Genomic DNA, 18,333 nt, shown 5'->3' on the forward strand with positions numbered 1-18,333 from the left:
GATCTTGCTCATATTGAATTTAGGTGCCTTTCACACTGGCTGATGTTTAAGATTTATTAATACAAATATAAATATTTATATATTTGTGTTATATGCTTTTAATGTTGATAAATTGCATATTTTATATTGTTGTTAGCTGCCTTGACCCTGGTTGTGCCAGGAAAGGGTGAGATAGAAGTCAAATAAAATAAAATAAAAATAACATATCGGAAGCTAACCGGCCCTGATTAGAATTTGGATGGGCAACCTCCAAGGATTGCCAGGGTTGTGATGCGGAGGCAGGCAATGGCAAATTACCTTTGAATGTCTCTTGCCCTGAAAGCCCTACAGTGTAGCTTTAAGTGAGCTATGACTTGATGTCATACACCCACACCTATATAATTCAGTCATTTGACCAAACATGGTTCTCTTTAAGAATTGTTCAGAATGTGGACTTACAATGGGACAGTCAGGCGACCATGACCTCTGCTTTCAATGCCTTGGAGAGTCTATCAATGCCAGTGTTTGCTCCATATGCAAGCAATTCACAGTGAAGGCCTGACAGGAGAGAGTCTCCCGAGTGAAGGCTTTCTATGGGACAGACTTGGGAACTCCTAGCAAAGATCAGGCACTTAGTAAGAGATCAGAATCAGACAGAGGATCTGCACTAGCTCTCTGGATTCAGTGCCCTTGCATCCGCTGGTGGAGCCAGGGCCATTCTTGATGCCAAGGCATCCATTTGTTCCACAAACATCTTTGGAACCCCTCAGCAGAAAAAAAAAAGTCTAAGTCAAAGCCCAAGTTTCCCATGCTTCTTCAGTTTGCCAGCTTGAGGCTGAAATTGATGCCAGCTCAACAAACATGTACCACTTCTCCAATCTCAAGACCATCTACAATTCCTCCATCTTCAGAAGATAAAGTGGTAGAAGTGCCTCCTCCATCTTCTCCACCATTGTGGCTCTTCCTGCTTAGTGGCTCCAAAGAACCTTGGATGACTCTTTAGTTGTTGGGAACCTCCTCAACCTCAGTGGTTCCAGTCCAATTTGCTCTACCAACGTATTGGTGTGTGGAATGGGTTCAGCAAGGGTCCCCCCCCCCCTTCTATTCTATTGTTACCAGTTCTGGGCAGAGCTGTTGTCTCTGCACTGACCTACTTCTACCTTCTTTACATTGAATCCGAACCTGTCTGACTCCAAAGGTGATGTGGCAGCATCTCTTGTTGGTTCTGACATTCCTTCAGAATCATTGCCGGATTAGACCATTAGAACAGATTAGAATGGATTAGAGCAGCTCAACCCAGAACCTTTCACATATCTCTCCAATGTAGGAGCTCTGTTTATGTTCTGAACAATTAATTTGCATGGCAAAATCATTACAAAATCATTACAACAATTAATTTTCATGGCGAAATCATTACAACTTCTTATTGTGTTCTCAGAATTTCCTGCGTCAGATCTGTTCCTCAAGGTTCTATACCCAGCAAACTCTGGACCTATTGCTTTTCCTATGTTGCCGGGTCTCCTTGATATAGCCAGTGGTATACAGGCTAAATCTGCATCAGTCTGTCCTTTAGTTAAGGAGACTGAAAGTATGTACAAGGGCTGTGACTTTCTCATCCTGCAGGTAATTCTATAGTCACCAAGGTAATTCTTCCTCCTGTGACAAGAAAGGCCGAAAACTTGGCGGCCTCATTCTCTGATTGGCCAGGTTTAATGCCATTCTCTGACTGGACAGTTTTAATTCTATTATCAGGTGTTACCAGATGTTCCTGTGGTGTGTATAGCTTCATTCATCAATATGTTGTCTAAACTGAGTGCTGCAAGACAATATTGCAGACGGGGATGGCAGATCCATAGCCTCTGTTTTAATCCTTCAGTGCCACCTCTGGCTAAGGTGTATTGTGCTCCCCAACAACACTAAGGTAAAAATGGAAGATTGCCTTTTGAAGGCAAGGACTTGTTCAGTGCCCAAACTACTGACGTGCTGCAGAAAAACTAGCAAGATCTCTTGGCATAACTGATCCTCCTGCTCAGACTTACAAGCCTCGGTATTTCCCATGGCATGGGGCACATTCTCAGCCTCAACGGTCCTACCAATACCAGTCTTCCTATTCAGCATCATCATTACTTGTTACCTATGTTTGGCACCAACAGGGTAAGAAACGCCTGGGACAAAAGCATGCTAAGCATGGCCCTACTTGCTCATGAGAAGCTCCTGGCAGGGAAAATCTCAGCCATGACTAGACCAGGCCCCCTCACCTGTGGAGTGGTTGTTACTGTTCTTAACAAAGCTGCAGTATCATCTGAATGCTCATTCTAGCTAAACGGTATGCTAGATATCTTGTTGCAATTGATTTGTATTCAGTGTTCAGCTCCAGTTAGAAATTTTATTTGCTTACAGGGTATCTTCGTGGTTGGCCATATATACTTGGTTAATAAGATGTAGCTATGAAAAATCTCTGATCTGTAATTAACAGCATGTGGTGTAGAAATTAGCCTGATTGTTAAGCTTTGAATGATAAATATGTGAGTACTTCACAAATATTGTGTCCATTTCTAACCCTCTTAACAAAGAAAAGTCAAATACCTGCCATTAGTTTAAAAATATGGGTGCTGCATTCCCTGCCTTTGTTTCTGTATCCTACCTAAGACCACATCCTATTCAGAATTTCAAGTGTATGCAGAGTTTCCTTTACTTCTTCCATCAGCTTGATTCTAGTCACAGTTCTGCATTTCTCAGAACATGTCAGATTAATTTCCAAACTGGATTTCTGCTAGAATCCTGGAAGATTACCCAATTATGTATTTCCAGCCAGGTATCCACTAAGCTACATGACTGTTTTGGCTGCAACTCCTGGAAACTTACTATAGGTTCTTCTGTAGTCATGCCAGGAAATAAGTCCATAATCTTAAACCTTCTTTGGATTTACTAACTATGGATTGGCACGAGCCATCCACACATTTAGTTAAATCACCAAGATGATTTTCTAGTTCTTGGAAATATACGGTAACCCCCAAAGCTCAGCTCTTCTACAGCCATTTTGTACTTGTATGCGTGACCATATTCAGCTCACCTAGTCCTGGCAGAATAGGCGCCTGTTCTGATACTGCTTTTCACTGCATGCTGATAAGTCTGAAACATTTCCATACAGGCAAAACATTCGTAGGTCTGAGCTTGTATTATTTTTCCAAGTATATATGACACATCTGGGATGAGTGCCCCCCCCCCCCCATGCACACCCGCAGTTGACATTAAGGATTATTAATGGTATTAGTAAACCTTAATATTTAAATGGAAGTGTTTGATTTGTGGCTGATCATACAATATATTTTAGTACAATAAGAAAACCATATATTTAGCCAAAATGTTAATGGAATCCATACGTATAACTGGAAACTTCCATTCTGTCTACTTAATCTGTTGCTGCACTTAGTCTACAGCAGGGGTGGCCAACCTATGGTGCTCCAGATGTTCATGGACTACAATTCTCATCAGCCCCTGCCAGCATGACCAATTGGTCTGATGGGAATTGTGGTCCATGAACATCTGGAGCACCATAGGTTGGCCACCCCTAGTCTACAGGATTACTTGAAGAATTACCAATAGAGTTGCAGATTGATTTGTGCTGCTGCTTTGCCATGTGTCATCACACATATATACACAATGCCATCTTCAGTTTAACTGCAGCACAGTAACTCTACTTGATTTTAATAATTTGAACAATCTCATTTAATCCTATACCGCTTTATTTTGATCATACAACAAGTGCTGGCTTTGTCTTAGGGTTCTGTTCAGGAAGCTGTAGTAAACTTTACTCAGATAATCTGGTGCAGAACAAATGATTCATAGCTATTAGCTACTAAGCAAGAAGAGGGATGGCAGTAGAAAAACCATATCCCAATATTAAAACATTGGGAGTTAGATTTTATTGCTGCTACCAGATTCTGTGTTATGCTGCTGTGGCACATTCAAACATGGACACAGAACATTTTCGATTGAATCTAATCTGAACAGATTTTAACGTCACAGTTACGCAGCATCACTTGTTTGTTTAAAAATTGTGTCCTTGTTAAGCTTTAGAAATTCTCAGTAATAAAGGGAAAGGAGCCTAACATGTGCACGGGAAATATTCTCTGTAGTCATTTGCAAGATTGGTGGCACAGTGTATACTCTCTTTTTGAAAAAATTAGGATATTAACCTATGTTAAGTTTAGCAGTTATAAATTGACAGAACACAGCATCTTAAAATGGAAATCTTTGTTCTGAAGAGTAGGTTTTTCTTTTCTGTCTAATTTCAGTAAATACAAGGGGAGAATTAAGCATGGCATTCAGTTGATAGTGAGTTTTTAAAAAGTAATATCTGAAACATTTGACCATGGTGCTTTGAAATCTTTATCCTTAGTATTATGTATTTTTTTCTTCAGTTTTTTTAAAAATCAAGTTTTATACAGCTCATACAGAAATGAGCTGATTTATCTAAGAACGTTCATCTTACTAGTGTAAAACATTTTGCAAAGCTCTTTGACTGTACATTTTTCTGTGTAGTTTCTGAAAGCAACATACCGTTCATTGTTGGTGTTTCATTAGCTAGCCTCCTACATCCCTGTTCTACAAAAACTTGTCTTAGTTCCTGAAAATGTCAGCAGAATAGCACTGATGAATTATCTCTTTCATAGTGCTTATATTACAGTAACTTGAAACACTTACAAAAGATCTTTTTAAATGCTGTTCTGTGGATTTTTTTTAATCCTATCAAATTATCCAGAAGTCTTATTGCTCATTGTTCAGACTTCCCTACTGTTTCTTGTAAACAATAGTATAGTAGACAGGCAGTTGTTTAGCTCCAGCCACTTGGTTAGCCATGTTTTTTTGGGAAACTCAGATTTACTAAAGTAGTTTTTCAGATTCATTGATGTGGATTCTACATAGGTAAACCATATTCAAAATCTTTTCTTTGATATCCTTAGAATATGTAGAGAAAATATAACACTGCATATCAGATTAATATTGCACTGAAATTCCCAAGTTCTAAGAAAATTTAGTTCAGAAGTTCCATGAAATTATGGTTTAATTAAACTAATTATGGTTAGTGTGTTCGTCTGAATGCAGACCATTTCATTAGCCGTCTCAACTCCCGTTTCATCTGACGCAGTTCCTCGGTATACCAAGGAGCCACTCTGGGACAGGTGTGGAGAGGGCACCTTGGGGCAACCACCTCAATGGCTTCAGAGAGCCTGGTGTCCCAGCTCTTTACCAGCTCATCAAGAGTGGCGCCATCTCCCGCAGAGCATCCTGGAACCACTCCGGGTACATTAGCCTCTGTGTGCAGGCCAAAATATGCCCTTCACCTAGACAGGGGGGTGCTGCAGCATCAATCCGAGCCTGAAGGATGTAATAGTCAGATCATGCCACTCTATCAATAGAGGTTGGGGTGGAAGTTAACTTACTTGAGGAGTATTTCATGAACATTTTATTCATAAGTTGCTGGAATGGAGTAATTTTGTAACAAGTGGATAGTGGTTTTTTTAAAAAATGTTAAAAATACACAAGGTAAATTGTCAAAAAAGTTTTTTGGTTTGATAGACAACTTGGGTCTAATTGATATATGGGGACAGAAAAATGAAAACTCACAAGAATGTACAGAAGGAAAGAGTAAAGAGGGAGAGTTCTGCCCATTTCCATAGGCACATACACACCCATTTGCAAAGCTGGATCCTGGCTTTGCAAAATGTGTGTGTGTGTAGGGGGGATGTCTGAAGGTATGGTTGTCTCCCGGCCAGGAGTCCATTTCTCAGGAGAGTGGAGAGGCAACACGTATTGGTGAAGACTCTGTTGGTAAAGTTAGCGATTGTAGAAGTTGTAGTCCCGTCGGCTTCTCTTTGCTCTGTAAATGACACCCTCTGGGCTACATCTCCCAGAGTCCATGATTTTTAGGAGTAAGTCATTGGGAACCTGACTTGCCTTTTATATAATACGATATTGTTCAGTGTATGTACTTGGACATCTCTTTCCCTACAGCAAGATGGATTTCCTTATAATTTCGTGTCTTATAGTTTTAAATTGACTGTAGTTAATTCCATATAAAATAGATTTACTCTTATTTTTTCCAGCCACTTCGGTGGATGGCTTTTTCTTCAAGCAGTTGGAGTAATAGAGATGGAATAATTAGCAATAGAACTGCATGAGGCTTCAACAGAAAAATGGCTATAACCTCCCAAAATGATATTGTTATTAATACACTAATCACATCTTTGGTGTTATGTAACTGAGCAGTAAATGTGGGCACTTACTATTTCACAGTTCTTGGAAATGCTTGTAATTTCAGGTTGTAAGCTCAACCAATGGAGAACTAAACACTGATGATCCTACTGCAGGCCGTTCAAATGCACCTATCACAGCTCCTACAGAAGTAGAAGTAATGGATGAAACTAAGTATGTATTGCCTTAAACATAATAATCCCTATGTACTGTGATTGAATTTTTTGTTCTACTTTATTTTCAGTTGTAATTCTTTCTCTTTTCAATTCTTTGCAACTCTCTAGGACTGGCTTATAGCACAGACAACTTTCTTTGAATGTATAAATAATGCAGACCGTACACTTGCCATCAAAATTTAAGACAGATGCTATTAGACATTCCAGGCAATACAGAAATCCAAGTTGTAGCAACAATGGCTATTGGAGGATAGTTTCCCTTGTTCTGTAGTTGTAGAAGAATTCTATTTTCTTTGTCTTTTTAAAATGTACATGCTTCAAGAAGTTAAGCGGAAACTATAGAAACCCATTAAGCCTCCCCATTTAGAGGCAGTAAACCTTTGATTATCAGTGCCAGGAGGCAACATCAGGGGGAAGTCTTGGTTTCTGTGCCCTGTCGATGCAGAGCAACTGGTTAGCCACAGTGTGAGACTGATACTGGACTAGGGCTGTTCTTATATTCTTATTTCTTACTTTTTTATCTCTGGATTTTCAGAATGGCAAAAACAATAGTTTGGTAGGGAGCAGGTGTACATGGTGATTTAAGTATTATGAGAACTCTTAGAACAGAAGCATTCCCCAATTAAAGCTTTCAAAATGTTTTACTAAAAGAAAAAAAGAATATTTTCCTGTTCGAGGGCACAGAAGCTGCATGTGGAAGGATTTCTTCCCTCCTACTACCTTTGCATGTGTGAAAGTAGTGCAGCAGGACTTAGCAAGTAATGAAAGGTCTGTGAACGTCTCCATATTTCCACTTAGGTCTTTTCCTCTGGCATCTGCAGATCAAAAGTAACTTGCAGTTCACAAAGTATGGGGGAGGGGCAGGTAGAGAGCGGTATTGCCCCTCTGCCCCTCTTGAGTTTTTTTGCTTGGAGCCTGAGAGTACTTGTGTGTGTCACATATTAAAAATTCCTGGAGAAAGACTTGAAAGTGTAATAAATACTTTCAAGTGTAATAAAGTTGTTGCATATTTTTGTCTGAAAAAGTCTTTAAGGTAATAGTCCTATATGGACTAATATGGAATAGAAGCAGATTGTGCATTTGCTTGTATTTGTTCATATAATTGATGTTTTATAATATGTATATGTGTACAAAATGTCACACAGCATTCTGATTCTCTCTTCCTTGTATTTTCTTTGTATTAGCTGCCAGAAAGTGTTGAACATGTGGTGAGTTCTAAAGTACAGGCAGGCAGAAATGGCTCCAGAGCATTTTAAGAACCAAAAAACCAAAATCAATTGGAAAACCAGTCCAAAAGAATTTTAATTGCTTACATTACTTGTTGTTTGGACATGAAAAACTCCCGCTAACTTACCAAGGAGCACTTTTTCCTGCTTCAATTTTTGCTTCTTTTTGAAGTGTTAAAGTGATGTCTTTTATCTAATATACATTGATGCTCTAATATCAGTGTTTCTATCCATTGGTGTGCCTTTTCACAAAAAAACCCCAGTATTTTCAGGCATTTTAACTTCCTCAATAATATCCTAACATAAGCATTTGAATTGCTACAAATTAAAGCAGCTGTTTGCTCATACATTTAAGTAGACTATTAGTCATATCTGATTATTTCCAAATTTTTCACATATATTTTATATACATACTATACTTTCATATGCACACACTCTCATGCCATGTGTGTAGTATACAGCTTAATCTGTAACATTTCCTCAGATTTCAAATACCTGTGTTTAACTTCTGTGGATACCTTCATCTCTACATGAAGCTAATTTTTATCTTAATGATACTATCTGAGTAATTTAAACACTAACTAAAGGCATATTTTCTAGAGAGGTGAAAGAATGGTTTCCCTAACCTAGTATTTGTACAAAAATAATTATACAGAGTATTTCTTTTCAGAAGCTTTATTGTATTAATTTAAAATACAATTATTCAGTTTGTTTAAATACAGGCTGTAGTAGTAAACAAATTGGCATATATTATATCGCCAAAGCCTGTAGAAACTTATACCAGTAAGCTTTGCAATAAATAGTAGCTTTCAGCTTCAGTACCATCATGTAAAACAAGGTAATCTTACATGGAAAACTAGATTGTCCTTCTTAGTGAGGGTAATGTTTGAAGATGAACCATGATGTTCTAATAAGGCTTGAGGAAACTATTCCCTAAGGTTCCTGTAACTAGTAGTCCAATCTGTCCCTGCCAGAGACAGCTCATTGTACATGTCTGTCTTTCTGTGATGACTACTTAGTGCTACTGATCTTGTATTTATCAGAAATATTGTGTGTAGACAAGTCCATGAACACAGCGTAATAGTTGGAGTCCAGTGCTATTTGCGTAGTTTCTGGATTATACATATTTTAGCTATGAGTTGGCACATTTTAGTCCTTTTTACCAAAATCAAGTAATGTTTTAGTCTGATTTTCTGATTTTCTAACTGATCTTCATGATCTATGATCAGCATTATATATTTGATTAGAAACTTCTTTACACTACTTGTACAAATACTTCATAAACCACATTGCATCCTTTCTTCCTTCATGCCGTCTGTCTACTGCACGCAGTCTGTAACTTTGCCTTCATTATTACCCACTCATAATTACTAATAAAGTTCTACCCAGTGCGTCCTCAGGAAGGTCTTTCGAGAGTCTGTGGTCTGGAAAGTTTTCCAGATGTTCATGGCTCACAGCCCATCAGCTCCTGCCAATTAGCCATGCTGGTAGGGGCTGGTGGGAATTGTACTCCATGAACATCTGAGAGCCACAGGTTGGTGAAGATCTCTAGGAAGCCCATGGCTTGCTGAATTCATCAGCTCCCTTTGCCAATTTAGGCCATGCTGGCAGGGGCTGGTGGGAATTGTAGTCCATGAACATCTGGAGAGCCACAGGTTGCAGACCCCTGCCGTAGGGCAGGAGGGAGATATCCCATGGCATGCCGTTTTGCTCAGCATGGCAGGTCCTTGGCTCCATGGCAAATATGTAGTCATGTGTGCAGGAAGATGATCGCAGCTACAAAGACCAGCATCAAGGTCTTGGTTGAGCATATTCACCTATTTCCATCCCTGCTGTAGGCCAATTTCTTTCTTGGATGCCTTGAGAGCTGACCCTTCCCAACACAGGAGCGATTCATGCACTTTGAATTGCCTTCTATTTGTTGTGATTTGTTGAACTTAGCATTTGTCACTGTGACTATGTAACAAGAGCAGAGAGGAGGGAAATGACCAAACATCTTTATATGCATCTCCCCGCTCAGATTTTTTTGAATGGGTGGTTTCCATTTTATATTGCCTGTGACTTGATCTGCTTTTACTTTTTATTCTGTTATGCCTTCTAATTATTCTTTCCCCCATTTCTTTCATCCTTAGTTATGTCATTTTTTCCTAACAAACAACTATTATTGTAAGAAAGTTATTTTCTTTTGTGTTCATACTCTTGCAACATGTTTCAGCGTTCATAGTTGGAATCCTTAAAAATGGCAATAGCTGATGTTCAGATTTCTCAGCTATAACTCATTTTGAACTACAGTTTAGTGTCTTTAATTTCATGGCTCTTGAAGATTTCACCTAGAAATTCAGGTGCAGTTGGATTTGTATCCCGTTTCCCCCATCAACTTCATGTCACCCTTGAGAAAACTTGGGTTCTAAGCATTAGTTGGGTCCATAAACCTAGAGGGAGCCTGGATCCAACCACTGATCCTAGATCTGGAAGAGGAGCAGCACAAGTTGCTGCAGTTAACATATCTGGTGCTTTTTCTACCCCTTCATCCAGATCTTTTACCCAACCATCTCCTAGCTTCCTCCGCCATGATGTAGTTGTTAGACTATCTCAGTAGGACCTGGGAGACCTAGGTTAGAATCTGTATTCCACCATGGACACTTGTTGGCTGTCCTTGGGCCAACTTACTCACTGAGTTGCTGTTAGGGAAAGAAATGTTGTAGACCACTTGGGATCCCCATCACATAAAATGCAAGGTATAAATATTTAAATAAAATTTTAAAATGTTACATCCCTACTTCAGGTTAGTGCTTCCAGTAAGCCTTGGCTGCCTACTAATCATAGTATAAGTCGAGCCAGCTTGTTCTGGACAAACTCAAAATTGGGGAATAACTCACTGTTCAGTAGTGAAAAGATCAGCAGTTCAGTTGACAGAGCAACAGGCAGGCTTGTTTCCAAGCTGGCTGAAGCAGCAGTTGACTGTTCCTAGGCAATAGTTGGACATAATTATATTACTATGAAAGTTGCTGGGAGTGGTGAGAACTTATTATACTATTATGCCGGGGCCACAGGGATGATGCGTTTCATTTGTACACAGCAACAGTAGACGCTAAGGAGGAGACATCCCTACTATTTGTGATGTATATACAAGGTGAGGGTCAAAGTGAGGAAAGGCTCTGCACCAGCTGCCCTTTCTAGCATATAAGGAAAAGGGGAAGAATCCACTAAACCTCAGCCTGAATATTTAAATGAAACAGTTAGCTTGGTAATTGTATATATTGGCTCAGTTCAGACTCCATTTTATTAAACTGTCTTCATTTCATGAAACCAAGTTTAATTAAACTATAGTTAATGTGATTGACGATATGCAAACCATTCTAACTATGGTTATTACAGGTACATCAAAGAAGGTTCTGTACTTATGAATGAGGTGAACAGACACATGGGAGGTTCTTTGGCTTCCCCTTGGGGTTCACAAAACATTGCTAGACTTGGTAGTCAATTATTTTCTACTACATAGGTATAATTTTTAATCGCACTATAAAACAACTTGTAATATTATGTGACCTCAACAATTAGAATTGTTGTTTTGGTTGTGATGTCCTTGAGTTCATTGGGATTATTCTCTTTGGCTTTGTTGATTTTCCCTGATAGAAAAGATGACTCCTAGCTGGATGATGAGCTTTTTCAGTTGGCTTGCAGTTCTTTGTTCTCTGTGTTTAATATAGGTTCATTTGTCCTTACTCGCCATTTGACAGTTATGACAAATATGATAAAGTATACAAAACATAAGGTTGTTTGAAAGGTTAATCTAATAGAAGGATGGCAGATAAACCCTTCTCTTAGCCTATCAAGATGCAGTTCAATTATTCTATGTAACTTGATGAATAAGAGCAAAGTGGACATAAGAATGAGAAGAGAGCCACATCCAAAGTTGCTGAAATGAATGGGAATCACAACATTGAATTGGGCAATCCTGTTATACAGACATATCTTAAAAGTGAAAGCAGGAAAAGTCAGAATTAGAGAGTTGAAGGAAGGGATTTCCTTTCCTGTGCCTTAAGTCTCAGCTCTCACAACAAGATTTGACAGTTTTATTTGTAGAAGGGTAGCAGAGTTGTTGTTAGACTACACTGTAGACTCATGACATCACACAGGGCATCTTAGACTAACATATGTTGCTTTCTTCATGTATTCTGTCTGAGAAGGAGCTCAGCTAAGTCCTGAAATAGCCTATTGCTGCTATCACAGTATAATAATTTTGAAACATTTTATAACAGTTTAGAATATCAGTGATACAAATTCATTAAAACTTTCAATGCTTCTCTGAATAACTTTTAATAAACATCCAGTCATAGACTGCTTCACACTGCTTCGCAGTGAATAGCTACAATAAGTGGGAGATATTGACTGTATATAGTACAAATGAAGGCAGGGCCCTCTAGTGACAATTTAGTTAAGAACATGTCATTCTGCTGTTAATACTCTTTACTTTGGTAGAGAAGCTTTGAATCTCTAAAGGATGCCAATCTGTTTAGGACTTTAAAAGTTGGAGGGCAGGAGGCTATGGCAGTTTTTTAAAGATTGGTCTAATACTGAACTTCCCAAAACCAAAGGCACCAACTAATACATCAAGGTTTACAAAGTCATAGATGATAGGGTTGTTGTGGGGTTTTTTTGTATTTATTGTTTGAGCCATTGGCTATTACATCCAAAATACATACAGTTAAAACATTCAGATTAAAATAATAAACTTATCTTTAGGTTAAAATATAAATGATTTATATTCACTATATCCGAATTAAAATGCCCCATCAAATACTTTCCATGTCGGGTGTTTTTACAGCTTCTTAGGATGGTAGGTTACCATCTTCCATTAAATTTTGAAACTGCTGCATTCAGTGCAGTTGCTAAAAACCACTGTGGATCATTACTTGAACATCTAGTCACCAAAACAAAACTCAGAAGAACATCTTGATGTTGATCCTGAATAATCTAGTGTCATCTGTAAACTTGTATACCTTGAGACTAGTCCCAATAATTAATAGTCTGTGATTGATAAACTAATCAGTACCAACAGTCACCACTTCCATTCCCTCTCTTCTTTCTCCACTTCGTTGTACTATGATATATCTGGCAATGTTTAACTATTAGATTGATAAATTAGGTGAGTCGGCTAAGAAATGGCAAATGCAGTTCAATGTAGCAAAATGTAAAGTGATGCACATAGGGGCAAAAAATCCAAACTTCACATACACACTACAGGGGTCAGTGCTATCAGTCACAGACCAGGAAAGGGATTTGGGCTGCCTTTAGGTTGATATAGTCTCCATGGGAATAAGCTCAACTCAATGCATGGGTAGCAGCTGTGAAAAAAAGGCAAACTCTATGCTGGGGATAATTTCAGGAAAGGAATCTCGATGTAATAAACTGCAAAGATTGTCATGCCCTTATATAAAGTAGCAGTGGTGCAACCAAGCACTTGGAGTACCTCTTTTGTTCAGTTCTTGGCCTCGGCCACATCTCAAAAAAATGTGATATTGAAGCTAGATAGAAAAAGTGCAGAGAAGAGCAACGAGGGATGATTTTCTGAGGGACTGGAGCACCTTCCTCTTTATGGAGGAGAGTGTTGCAGCATTTGGGACTCTTTTAGTTTGGAGAGTGAGACATCTGAGGGGGATATAGATTGACAGCTCTCATAAAATTATGCATGGGGTAGAAATGCTGAGACAGAGAGAAATTTTTCTCTCTTTCTCACTACAATACTAGAAACCAGGGGGCATACACATTGAAAATGCTAAAGGGAAGAAATTAGGACAAAATCAAAGGAAACACTTCTTCAATGCTTAACGGTGATTGGTGCTTTGGAATATGCTGCCACAGGAGGTGGTGATGGCTTACCACTAACCTGGATAGCTTTAAAAAGGGCTTGGATAGATTTTATGGAGGAGAAGCTCGATTTACATGGCTACCAATCTTGGTCCAATCTTTGATCTGAGATTGCAAATGCCTTGAATAGGACCAGAGGTGCTTTGGGAGCAACAGCCGCAGAAGGCCATTGCTTTCACATCCTGCATGTGAGCTCCCAAAGGCACCTGGTGGGCCACTGTGAGTAGCAGAGAGCTGGACTAGATGGACTCTGGTCTGATCCAGCTGGCTTGTTCTTATGTTCTTATGTTCTTAGATGTAATACATATCACACAGACAGCAAAGTACTATAATATAACTATACTAATATACAATGTTGAGTTATGCAGAATCACTCCCAATTTTAGCCATGCATCTTGTTCTCACAGGTGAGGCTGGCTGCGGACTGGCTGCCTCCCTTGTGAGGCCCTGCCATGGTTTTGTCATCTCTGGCAGTGCCCCCACTGGTTTCATCTTTGGGTGCTGCCAGCCCCTCCCAGCCTTAAGGCCGGCTTTGGGACCGGGTGCCACCAATATGGGTAGTCTGTTATTATTGGAATTGATGCTGCATATTGAATTTAAATGCTTTTAGATGTTTTAAGTAACTTATTGGTTTTTATTATGTTGTGAACCGCCTAGAGCCCTTTGGGGATGAGGCGGTCTACAAAATCTACTAAATGATAATAAATAATAATAACTGAAAGACTTGAGAAATCCATCACTATCTTAGTTAAGCTGAATAGCAATAGTGCATCAGGATTGTAATGTATGCATGCAACATTTAAGCTCGGTTGAGATATCAAAACAAAACTATTTGTGACTGGTGTGACCCTAGCTGTCATACTTTGCACATAGCTGTCATACTCCCTCCCCCCCCCCCAAATGAAGATTGAAAACAAGTTGTCAGGTAACTTGAGTTAGTTGGGCAGCTTGAATGTAGGTACCTCTGTAAATGTTTTTCTTCCTAGTAATTACACTTTCTGACCAGGATCTAGCCCAGGTTAAAAATCTCAGGGACAGAGGAAGAAATTAGCATTGATAAATGGAGGTATATGCATTTGGGATGTCATAACTGATTGGAATTTGGTTACTGAATGTTTTACCATTTTTGCCTGAGAGGAAAGTACTCAAGCACAATCAAGTCCATGCCCATCATAAACAAACCTGAGACTTGTTTGTCTGAATTGAATCTCAGCAAAGGGATTACTGATTTCAGTTTAATACTTAAACATTAGTAATTTGCCTGACTAATGCAGTGTCCATCCATATCTAATGATATAAAAAAAAACTGCCATGCTGTGTACTTGTTGTTTTATCAGACGAAATGCCTAGATGTCTCAGAGGGTGAACTGTACTAGAGATATTTATAAGTTTCATTTGCTATCAGTCCATGTAGCTTGTATTTTGATGTATTTTGTAGTAACTTTAATAGTTTAACTGTATATTTAGAGTAATACCATTACCTGTACTAAACTTGCACAGTTATTTCTATTTTTGTAATACTTTTTTAATATCAAAATTGCAGGTGCTGCTGTTTTTTCAAGCGAAGGAAAAGGAAAACTATTCAGCGTCACAAATGACTTTGGAGGAAGACAGACCATGGGGAATTACTTACTTGCTCATCTGCTGTCTTGTGAAAGTCATCTCTCTAGTGACCACATGTCTTTCCAGCACCCCTCTTTCTATGAGAAGGTCATAATACATGCTTTGGTTTGGTTGTTCAACTTCCATGTTATATTTTGGATCATCTCTTCTGGAAGCTTTAAAGCTGTATCAACATGAGTACTTATTTGACCACTAAGATACTGGACCAATGAGAAACAAATGCTGCTTTTTCCTCAGCAAAGCTAAACTGTTACAGAACACATATTATCTGAAGACTAGATATTTCATAAACCTGGCATATACTGAGGTTTTTGTGATACCCTATTGAAAGCAATTGATTTCCAAAAGAACAATACAAATGAAAACATAATTGCCCAAGCACTTAAAATAAGTCTTGCTTTGAGAATTCTTTTGTCAGTAACAATTGCATTGATTTTCTCCCCCTACATTGTTTTGATGGTACTGCAATTTCCCATTAAATCCTGTCAGTAAACATGGTACAATCTGCTCAGTGGTACCAAAACAAGCAAGATGAGAAGAGTCCTCTGATGACAAAGTCTAAATAGTGTTGTTTCTATGGGAGGGATGAATCAGCGTAAGTAAATCTGGATTTCAAAATCTGCTTTTGTTGTGCCTCTAATTGACATGCAGTGTGCTAGAAGGGGTAATATTGCTTGTCCAAAAATACAGAATGTTTGTATGATGCAAATTGCGCTTCTGGAGATGTGTGACATCTGACTCAAGCTTCAGCAGCAAGATGTAAGAACACACTACATGGAAATAAATATGAACATGGGTAAATGCAATGGGAATTAAAACTGAAAAGTCCTATCCAAAGTTAGTGCTGAATGACAACTTTAAAATGAAGGACTGAATGTGCCATGTAACAAATTTAGATCTGTTTGTAAATTATTTGCTATTTGATATCAGAGGAGAAATGGAAGTGGGTTGGATTTAATACTGCCTTTAATGAATGCTAACTCATAGCTCCTGATCTCTGCTGGAGATTTATGTAATTTTCTTATTTTGGTGAAATATTGCAATGCTTCTAAGATACAGTTAATAGGTCAGGTACTTTCCCCCATAGTCCCTTTAAGTGCCTGTATTATGAACAAACTAGCTGTTCAGTTGAAAAAGCAGCCCTTTCCATTTTCTTTCCCAAACCTACTTCATTTAAAGCCATAATGACAGAGGTGTGCTTTTGTCATGTTCAGCTGCCAGTATCATGGGGAAACTGAAAAAGGAAAGAGAATGGCTGGACAGATTTGTTGACCAAAACTCAAATTGCATATGTTGTCTTTTTAAAAGCCTCCTAGAGATAACTTAATAACTTTCTCTATCAGTGCATGCCTTTTGGCATTCTTATTTATTTTTAATATCTTGTGGTAACATTCAAAATGTGTATTAAAATGGATAAATGCACACCTTCAAATTCATTATTACATTTACAGGGATTGTTTTGTAATTGATTTTTTCCTTAACAGCCAAAAGTGCAGTACATTGTCTTGAATTAGGTGCACATATAAACGTGCAGATCTGGTCATGGTTTGTCACTGTTGCTGTTAATGGCTTTAGTAAATCGTTGATTGAAAAGCTTGAACCTGGCCTATAAAAGCATAAACTATATATGACTTTGTTGAAAGTTTCCACGTTACCTGTTTGTATTATTGATAATGTCTTAAACTCTCAAGTTTATGAATTTATTTTCGCTTTGAGTTGAGAAGGTAGATGGTGAAACATGGCCGTCTTAATGTGAACACTTCCTTTGCAGTATTTGACCAAATCTTTTCTCCATAATATTTGTAAATACATGCAGTATCTATTTCTTATCATGCACATGTTCAATGTCACTCTCAAGGGTTTCTTTGGCCTGTACAGTGTTTATATGAGATAAACTCCTTGCACATAACAGTCTGTAAATTAATAAGTTATGGACTTGAAGGTAAAAAAAAATGCAAAACGTGTTTATTGCAAAAATCAGAATTTCAACATTGCTATTTAGCAATATTTTAAGTGCTCCATTTTAATGCTAAAGGAAGATCTTGTCCTAGCACCACATCTGGTCAGTAGTAAGTTATGCAGTTATGTTCAGGTTAAGCCAACAATGTTTGCATTTATATGCTTTTCCCTGTCTAAACTAATGAAATCAACATTGCCTGAATGTCTAAATAATAAAGTATGTCCCTGTTTAAAAGTATGTAACGGATGAAGAAGAAAAAAAATAAAGGTAGTTTTTTTACTTGTGTCTTCTATCTTTTCAGCAGCCTTAACCTGATAATTATTTGATGGATGAGATAAACCACACGGTGTTACGTGAATGGAGTATGGTCTATTTTCTTTTGGTTGGGGTATTAGCATGGTTTGGAATCTCTACCAATTTGATAAAGAATAAAAATAATGAAAGGTACACACGCAGTTTGGCAAAACATACACACACAGAGAAGTTCAAGGAGCTAGGATGTAGAAAGAGGTGAAGGATAGAAGTGAATGGAAGAGGGCATTGAGAGGAGGGGCAATATTTACTAATCGTAAAGTGAAGAGGTCCAAAAGAGAATGAGAGACAGCAGCCAGCACTCCTCACGGGCATAAGGAAGACATCCACGTGCAATTTGTCTTTGATCTTGAAGTTCTATTTATAGGAAAAATTGATCCTCTGGCAATGCTAGCAGTATAGTGGAAATGGCTCAACAGTAAAGTGGAAATGGCTCAAAGGAGAGTCCAGTTCTGGATTATGTTTCAAATGGAGTTTATGAATTTACCATCAAGGGCATTCCGATTCAAAGTTTGATGGTCCTCCAGTAGTACAACAGGAAAAATGATTGGATCGTCTAGGGGAGAAAGGACTCAGGAAAACTGATTATGTTGAGTCAGCCAGAGGGCAGCTGTGACTTTTCCAGGACTGTAGTTTTTATTATCCAGATTGAAATGCCAGAGACTTCAGGAAAGGGTTTTGAGTTTTTTTTGCTGCTATGCATAGTGGGGTGGATAGAAATATTTTTGGCAAGCAATATATTGGCAAGCAAAGCCCCCCTTAGTATCAAAGTCTAGAATTAAGATTTGACATCCATCTTAGCCTGAACTGCCTATAACACTAATAGAGAAGTGACTAGCAAGGCACATCTCAGAATCTGCCCCCCCTCCAGTCTTGCTATGGGCTTGAATGTCAACAATGGTACAATTTGTTTATCATTTTAGAAATT

The 18,333-nt window shown here is 38.4% G+C and overlaps 1 protein-coding gene across 7 annotated transcripts in view; it reads left to right on the forward strand.

Annotated features, from left to right (window-relative positions):
- CSNK1G3 (casein kinase 1 gamma 3) overlaps positions 1 to 17,372 on the forward strand; it is an 83,802-nt gene extending 66,430 nt beyond the window's left edge. For 2 of the 7 annotated variants that reach the window (XM_048502836.1, XM_048502833.1), the window contains 3 exons: positions 6,305 to 6,411; positions 7,598 to 7,621; positions 15,054 to 17,372. In XM_048502836.1, the coding sequence (XP_048358793.1) occupies positions 6,305 to 6,411; positions 7,598 to 7,621; positions 15,054 to 15,108 (186 nt within the window). In that variant the 3' untranslated portion in view covers positions 15,109 to 17,372. Of the gene's footprint in view, positions 1 to 6,304; positions 6,412 to 7,597; positions 7,622 to 15,053 lie in introns of those variants that run through there. The other 5 variants (XM_048502834.1, XM_048502837.1, XR_007245005.1 and 2 more) reach the window with 4 other exon arrangements.
- Positions 17,373 to 18,333: the final 961 nt, after the last annotated feature.

This window comes from Sphaerodactylus townsendi, linkage group LG07 (genome assembly GCF_021028975.2).
Source record: "Sphaerodactylus townsendi isolate TG3544 linkage group LG07, MPM_Stown_v2.3, whole genome shotgun sequence".
Lineage (NCBI taxonomy): Eukaryota > Metazoa > Chordata > Lepidosauria > Squamata > Sphaerodactylidae > Sphaerodactylus > Sphaerodactylus townsendi.